This window comes from Adiantum capillus-veneris, chromosome 4 (assembly GCF_014529385.1).
Source record: "Adiantum capillus-veneris isolate H3 chromosome 4, ASM1452938v2, whole genome shotgun sequence".
NCBI classification, from domain to species: domain Eukaryota; kingdom Viridiplantae; phylum Streptophyta; class Polypodiopsida; order Polypodiales; family Pteridaceae; genus Adiantum; species Adiantum capillus-veneris.
This window is the reverse complement of record NC_140934.1, coordinates 78,371,269-78,379,591: the sequence shown is the minus strand read 5'-3', so window position 1 is coordinate 78,379,591 and position 8,323 is coordinate 78,371,269. Positions and strand designations below refer to the sequence as shown.

Below are 8,323 nucleotides of genomic sequence, written 5' to 3'. Positions count from 1 at the left end.
AATCCCACTGGTCTGGTTTCTTTTGCACCACCTTAGTGAGAATAGTCTTTATTGTCTTGTTGCTACTTTCAGCCTGTCCATTGCATCTGGGATAGTAAGGAGTAGATTTTTGATGCTTAACTGAAAGCATATACAATAGGATTTCCATAGTGTCATTGATAAAATGTGTTCCTTGATTGGTCACAATCTCTACTGGACATCCATATCGATAGAGAATATTCTCAAATAGAAACCTTGCAGTTGACTTGGTTGTGTTGTTAGGAAGAGCCTTAGCTTCAACCCACTTAGTTACATAACAAGTAGCCATTACTATATACTTGTTTTTCCTGGGGGTAACCTTCTTAAAAGGTCCCATAAAATCTAGTCCCCATTCATGAACACTCCCAGTGGTTGTACTGGCATCAAAGGAGTCATATCTGCAGCTGTTGGTCGACCCATTCTTTGGCATATGACACAAGTTTTACAAAAACTTCTGACATCAGCAATCAGTGTTGCCACCACAGACCAACTTGTAGAATCTTCTTGTAGGTTACTCCGTTGGAAAAGTGTCCACCAGATTCACCATTATGCGCTTCTGAAATCACTTGCATTCTTCCTCCCATAGGGACACAACGTCGAAGTATACCATCAACACCCAGTCGATAAAGTAATCCTCCTATGATAGTAAATTTCAGTCTTTTTATGATCAGAGCTTTCTTCTAGTTCTGCATCCAATCCTTTGGAAAGGCACCTTGGGAAAGAAATTGATAAATATCATACCATTTAGGATCAGCTGATTCTTCTACCTCTAACTGAAATAAATCAGCATCCACTGGTTCATCTCTCAAGGGTGATTCTGAATATCCTTCCGTACTTCTTGAGAGAAAATCAGCTCCACAATGGTTTTTGCCAAGCTTATGGAAAATTCTGAATTCAAACTCCATTAGGAACATCATCCATCTTATCAGCCTGCCTTGAATAATGACTTTATTAATCAAAAACAGAAGAGCTTGATGGTCCACATAAAAATGGAATAACTTTCCCAACAGGTAATGCCTGAACTTTGTAGCGCTGAAAACCATTCCAAGGGCTTCTCTCTGCATCTACATGTACGTGGAAAATAATATCCAAGTTTGGCTGCCTAAGGACTAGTTTACTGGTAATGGATTTTTTCAGATTCTGGAAGCTCTCCTCGCGTTCAACAGTCCAATTGAACTTACTGGTCTTCTTTGTAAGCTCATATAATGGTACTGCTTGGGAAGCAAACTTATGTACAAATCTTCTATAGAAATTCACATAACCCAAGAAAGAGATCAACTCTGAAGCAGTCCTGGGTGCTTTAGCTTGCTGAACACACTGAATTTTGTCATTGGCCATCTCTATTCCATTGCGGGAAACCACAAGTCCCAGTAGTTGTCCCTTCCAGACTAGAAAAACAGATTTGAATGGATTCAAACAAATCCGCTTCTCCTGACAGCGTTTGAAAACCATTTCTAGGAATAGGAGGTGTTGTTCCTCATCTGAATGGACAGTAAATTCATCCATGAAAATGGTGAGGAACCAATGAAGGAATGCATTAAACATCTCCATCACACACTGCTGAAAAGGAGGAATTCCAAATTGTGAGTGAGATTTTTCGAGCGAGCTTTAAACCGAGCAGGAAAAAACAAGGTACTTCATCAAAAAAGGAAAACTCGTCAAGGTTTACCTATTGCTTTGAAACACCACCACAAGTGTAAAAGAAGAAATTTTCTCATGTCTCCTTGATTATGGACTTGAGAGAAAACCCCCCTTGGGTGTAATAGCTGGAACCATTTATGGGCATGTCACACAGATAATGGTACAACAAATGAAAGATATTGTATTTTTTTTGACCTTGGCTATTGCTATTGCATGCTATGGACCTTGGTTATTGCGACATCGACATTAACAATTCTTGGACATAGTGGCCCCATGATTTAATGGATACCATTCTTCAATTACTACCTTCGTTCGTTGTGACCAAATGAGGGTGGTTATTTCAAATACAAAGTGAAAAATAGGGCACTCAAAGGAATGTTATGAACACGACTACAAATTCTCCATCCGCACCAAGGGGTACTGGGTTCCCAAATAAATAGCGGAGTATTAACTCTATTCCCACTAACCCCTAGGTCGCACCCAACGCCAAGTACTTGAAGATATTAAAGATCTACTGGTTGGCTGGGTTTGAGCGCAGAGAGTGTCCGGGACGAGGAGGTGGCTCCAAGAGACCATTTTAATTGGCATGTTTTTTTATAACAAACTTGTCAAACAATCTAGACTTATGTAAACATCTAATGTATTTTCACCTTCCAATGAGGCTCGGTTCAAATGAACCCGACGGCAAAGCTCAATGGTTCTTGACTACCTCTACTGGCTGTCTATTCACACAAGCCAGAAGCACAAAACAACAATGTAATTGCGGGAATGATACTCACCCAACAGCCACACTTCAGTGGCAACATGTTGAGCACGCACAGATCATGGTTCGACTTGTGCCGCCCGTGTTTTGCACTCAAAAGTGCCTTGTAAGTGAGTTTTTCCAAGGAGGGAGGGAGGTGGTCGGCCAAGCAACGGTGGGTCTGGAGAAAACCTGTGATTCTTTTGCTCAATGCATGCGTGCCATGCAAGATGCACACACTTGTGCCTCTCTCTACCGTCGGCTTGTATAAACCTAGCCTGAGATTACAATTTGAAAGTTTTTAATTAGATTCATCAAAGAAATTCGACATTGGAGTAAACCAGGATATGTGAGAAATGGCATACTCTCTCTCTCTCTCTCTCTCTCTCTCTCTCTCTCTCTCTCTCTAATTTGCACTAGCTTGGATGCATATTGAAACAATGATGACCAAGTTCAAATTCTAGATGTTGCAACCTTTTAATCTTATACGTTTAAATTTTCAACACTTAAAAAAAAAACTAGTCTTCCTTGGTGGGCCTTGCTATAAAACGTCTGTAGAATATAATAGGACATATGCAAATTCACATTTAGCATCTAGAGTTGAGCGGAACAAGAGAATGACTAATTTGGCAAGGGTGTCACTGCGTGAAAGGGATATATACTCGAAAAATGCTATGGAAGGAGACAAAGTTAAGTGCATCAATTGTTAGAGATTATAGGGGTAGCTACATTTGAGATTATATCCAAGCAAGGTTGTACTACTATGTCTACAGATGAATGTTTTTTCTAGTATACATGCTAGATATAAATTCTTCCAAATGAAAAGTATTTCAAATATATTTTTTCATTGAATGGTACGGTAGCGCAACACATCGGCTCGCATTTTTGAAGGTGGATTGGAGTGTGTTTTTCCTTTCTTCTTTTATAGTTTTCTGTGTTTTTCCTTTCTTATTTTGTAGTTGTTCCTAATACAATGAATGAGGACAATGATACATGTAACTTCACCTTCTGTGTTCTGTGTTCTGTGTTATGGCATCGACAATGCATGTTGCACCATTTTACACACCGATTGTCAAGTCAATATTTTCAGTGGTGATCATGCAGTGCACACAAATTGCGATCAAATCTAGCTCATTGAACTTAGGGTCTAGGAGCCACTACTGAAGGACATTTATGTTACCCGCGTTCGTCTTCATTTCAAGTTTTGTAATGTCAGTTTGATTGTATAATTTATTCAAGGCAAGGTTGAACGTCTGACATGTGAGTACAGATTATCGTAGTAGATTGTTGACGTAGTCATGCACCCAAGGTACAATTGATCTCATCTACGACTGGTTTTCTTTCATGAAAAAAATGGTGAGAAACTGAAGAGATTGAGGGTCTGTTGCATGTCTTATAGAGCATGACATCTTGTACAAAGTTGCATGTAGCCAGTGGACCGAACTTGTGATACGGCATGTGTTACAAAGCTCCCGTGCGTGACTACAAACTAGGGGTAGTTGGGCAAGATCACCGAGCAAGAGAACACATTTTTTCAAAATTCGTTTGGGTTAATATGGATAGCCAACACCCTGATGGCATCGCCAACACCCTGATAGCATCAACATAAAAATGTGTTGAGCGAGCCTACGAAGGCAATGAGTTTTGGTGATTCGACTCCAGATTAGGCCAACTGATCATCGATTGAAATATGATTATCTTTTGTTTTAGTAGCACTAGAACAGACCTCTACCATTGGTGGATCGCACGAAATATCTGATCTTTGAGAATGCTCATCACATCGGCAAGCATCCGAAGTACCCTCTAGCTTGATGATCTACGAAATATAACCAAGGTTTGAAAGGTCTTCGGTACTCTTTTCCGGTTTTGCCCGGCTTACTGCTGCATAGGCAAACTGCGCGGAAAAGAATTGGTGTGAATCTTGAGAATTAGGCATGGGAACCTTTTGCATAAAAATATATACTTGGAGCCGCATAATGCTATCCATAACTATAACTAGTTGCGCCTGCAGAAACGAACTGAGTAAGGTAGTTGAAGCTGGACATATTGTTCAGCTAGCCACTGCGTCTTGTTGCACAGAAAGCTACTATGATTGAAGGATGGCCGAGGAGAGATAGATGAAGCCACGAGAGGATAACTTACACTCCTCTCAGAACCTGCACCTGGTGCTACAAAATCTACTAGATAGAGTAGGATCTTTGTGGAACTGGATTTTGTGTGGATGCATGCACCTTCACTCTGGTGCACAGAAAGACAAGCTCCATAGTTTGTTACTCACCTGTAGCACAGGGTTGTTGAATCTGCTTCTGAGCTTTTCGTGGGGGGTATTTTTTAGAGCTTTTCATGGCAATGATGTTTTTTTTTTAAATTTATATCTAATGCTAGGTGGTGGCTTCTCTGTTCAAAAAAGAGCCTACTTCTCACATGTGACCTCCATGGCAAATATAGCGATGGCCAATCACAACCAGCATCGTGAGAGATAATTTTGCTCATAGCATCGTCTATGTTGCTTGATTGAGCATTGCCATGAAACGGCTTCTCCTTAGTAGCCCTGCACGCACCCAATAAGCTCAAACCCTGGGCTCACCAAGTGAAAAAAACTGTCTCTAGCCATGCGCGCCGACGCGACAGCTACATAATTTTTTTTTTCACTATAAAAGTGATGATGAAGCCCGCGCAGGCCAGCCTCATGGACAATCGCATCAATCGATGGCATGGCCATGCATTAGCATGGTGACGGCCACAGGCGAAGTTGTGTGCTGCGGCCTTTCTTGCAGTCCAAGATGCTGCGCTAGACGGGTACTCCCAGCATCACTATTACAATTGCTTCTTCTCTATCGCCTTCTTCTTGTTCTCCTCTCTCTCTCTCTCTCTCTCTCTCTCTCTCTCTCGTACTAACGCACATAGGAGAGAGAGAGAGAGAGCAGGTGGCAGGCCCCTCGTGTTCCAACTTCCGTGTGTGAGGGTGGGGGCCCGAGGGGGGGGGGGGGGCACAGTAGGAGCTAGATGACTCTAGCCTATATGATATCAGTTCTGCCCAGAGACGCTGTGTCGACTCTGCACGCTGCCAACCCTCAATTCAGGCACCCTTGCACAGAGAGAAGCTTGATAGGACCAATAGGTGATAGGTCTTATTACTACTTTAGGTTCGGGTAGAGATCGAGGGTACGCACGCTGTTGCAGGGTTGAAAAAAAAAATTGTCTCTAGCCATCCGTGCCGGCACGGATAGCTACAGACAGTTTTTTTTTCATTCATGCTCTTCGAAGGTGTTCAAAATCCCTCAGGCTTCTTTGCCTCTCTCTAGCCATCAGCGCACAGAGAGAGAGAGAGAGAGAGAGAGAGAGAGAGAGAGAGAGAGAGAGAGAGAGAGAGAGAGAGAGAGAGAGAGAGAGAGAGAGAGAGAGAGAGAGAGAGAGAGAGAGAGGCACGGATGGCTAGAGACAATTTTTTTTTCATTCATGCTCTTTGAAGGTGTTCAAAATCCCTCAGGCTTCTTTGCCTCTCTCTAGCCATCAGCGCCTAGAGAGAGAGAGAGAGAGAGAGAGAGAGAGAGAGAGAGAGAGAGAGAGAGAGAGAGAGAGAGAGAGAGAGAGAGAGAGAGAGAGAGAGAGAGAGAGAGAGAGAGAGAGAGAGAGAGAGAGAGAGAGAAAAAGAGAGTGTTTTTCAAGTGGCGAGAGAGTTAGAAACAACCTTTTCTCTCAGCTTCTGAAACACCTTGAGGATGCGCTACTTTGCTCCTCTGGACGACTTCATAGAGCTCTTCCTGTTTGCTATGTCCTTTCGGAGTCGGACAACCGTCCTTGCCATCCTTGCCTTTCGGACAGCCGTCCTTCCAACCTAGTCCTGGTCTTCTTTGTTCAGAACCCTGGGAAGGCGCCAGCCTTGCCATTCTCCCGAGTCCCTCATGATCCTTGCCCCCTTCTAGTCTCAGATTGAAAACCCCATTAGGGGTGCATCCCCGCAAGTGGAGATTCAATTTATATCACTTAGGCATATCTTGATAGTATTCACCTGAGAGAGGGAGACGAATCAACTGGATATTCCTACAGTGGCTGACACTCGGTCTTTGCCATTGCTTCTCGTTGTCCAAGCACAATAGTGCTACTGCATGCACTCCTTGGCCAACTCTACCTCTTGGACATGATGCCAACTCTAGGTGAGCTATGGATATGTCGCCACTCTGTTGAGCATCACCTCTGAGCCATGGTAGCAATTGTCGGCTCACCATGTCCCATGCAGCAAGCACATAAGACCAGGGAATGTCTGCCGATGGTTGTCTTGTTGAGGAATCGGCTAAAGTATGCCTTGACCTATCGTGAAGTGGTTGCCATTGTGATGCAGCGACTCATCTCTATGGATGGGAAAGTAAGGACGGACAAGTGTTACTGTGTTGGGTTTATGGATGTTGTGTCCATTGCAAAAATAGGAGGGAACTTCCGGTTGCTTTAGGATAGCACGGGAAGATTCACTTTGCACTCCATCAGCCTTGAAGAGTCTAAGTACAACCTATGCAAGGTCTAAGCTACTTGCTTTGGTGAGAAGGGGATTCCCTACATCACTACATTTGATAGGTGCACCATTGGCTATCTAGATCCCCTTATCAAGGCCAATGACACCATTAAAATTGAAATTGAGACTGGAAAGGTTGTAGAGTTCATCAAGTTTGACATTGGAAACATTGTTATGGTTACTGTGGTGGCAACAGAGGAAGGATTGGGATTATCAAGCACCGTGAAAGGCATAAGGGAAGTTTTGAAATTTTGCACGTACAAGATACTGCCGATCAAGAGTTTGCCACCTAGCTTTGCAATGTGTTTACTATTGGTAAAGGAATAAAGCCTTGGGTGACACTACCAAGAGGCAAGGGTATTAAGCTGTCTATTGTTGAAGAAGCCAAGAAAAAAGCAGGAGCTCTAAAGGAAACTATGCCTTGAGTTTATTTTTTGAGCAGGCTTCTCTTTTGCAGATTGATGTTCCCTTTTGAGGTATAGTACTAGGGTCTCTTGACACAAAGAGTCTTTTGAACCAGGCTTGGCTTATGCTCATTTGAATTTTTGAGCTCAAGCTAATTTTGAATGCTACGATTTCTTTTACTTTTGGGACATTTTAATATGAGTGTGTCCAAGCTTGTTATTAGGATTAAGGTTGTGCTTTTGATATCTCAAATGAGGAATTTTGAAGAGGTGTATCTAAGTTTTATATTGTGCTGTTATGGTGAGCAAGAGTCTTGAGAGCTGCTTTTTACTCCGAGAGAGAGAGAGAGAGAGAGAGAGAGAGAGAGAGAGAGAGAGAGAGAGAGAGAGAGAGAGAGAGAGAGAGAGAGAGAGAGAGAGAGAGAGAGAGAGAGAGAGAGAGAGAGAGAGAGAGAGAGAGAGAGAGAGAACATCTGTGTGGGAAAGAAGTTAGTATCATAGAGAACAAGAAGTTGATTTCAACATAGAGAATCTAACGACAAATGACCATAAATGAAGAGAAGTGCATGATGAGGCAGGTCGATGAAAGCGATGGTGATCAGATGTAGCTTTCGTTGTTGCCGAAGATGATGCGGGCGATGTTGATGTTGAGGCCAGGGCAAGTGGTGAGCGATAGGTTGGGCAAGGTAAGCTTCACACATAGAGAGTCAGAGCCTAGCAGGCTGGCACCAGATTCATTAGGGACGTGCAATGTAGTGCCGGAGGAGGCGGCTATGTTGCGGCACCACTCAGTCTGGCCATTTCCACCATTAGCACCAGAAACACTGCGACCACGTGCTTGCCAGAAGCCATCCCTCTCTCTCTCTATATATATATATATATCTCTCCCCATCATGCTAGCTCGTCATGTACTACTTTTTTAGCAAATTTGCATTGATGCTTCCTTCTCTTTTTAGAAAAGAGAGAGAGAGAGAGAGGAGAGTGAGGGTTTTTGCGTGTGTGTGTTGT

At 43.0% G+C, this 8,323-nt stretch overlaps 1 protein-coding gene across 1 annotated transcript; it reads left to right on the top strand.

Annotated features, from left to right (window-relative positions):
- Positions 1 to 6,654: 6,654 nt before the first annotated feature.
- Positions 6,655 to 7,336, top strand: LOC147459461 (small ribosomal subunit protein eS4-like). The gene is made up of 3 exons (XM_086509842.1): positions 6,655 to 6,767; positions 6,945 to 7,168; positions 7,261 to 7,336. Exons 1-3 carry the CDS (start codon positions 6,672 to 6,674, stop codon positions 7,334 to 7,336), a joined length of 396 nt encoding a protein of 131 aa, XP_086365968.1. The 5' UTR covers positions 6,655 to 6,671.
- Positions 7,337 to 8,323: the final 987 nt, after the last annotated feature.

What these genes read in the sequence shown, in the direction of transcription:
- LOC147459461 (XM_086509842.1), top strand. Translation starts at nt 6,672, where the DNA reads ATGGTTGTCTTGTTGAGGAATCGGCTAAAGTATGCCTTGACCTATCGT. An exon ending in TCATCTCTATGGATGGGAAA is followed by an intron (nt 6,768 to 6,944) that starts GTAAGGACGGAC and finishes TTTGGTGAGAAG; the next exon opens with GGGATTCCCTACATCACTAC. An exon ending in GAAGTTTTGAAATTTTGCAC is followed by an intron (nt 7,169 to 7,260) that starts GTACAAGATACT and finishes GACACTACCAAG; the next exon opens with AGGCAAGGGTATTAAGCTGT.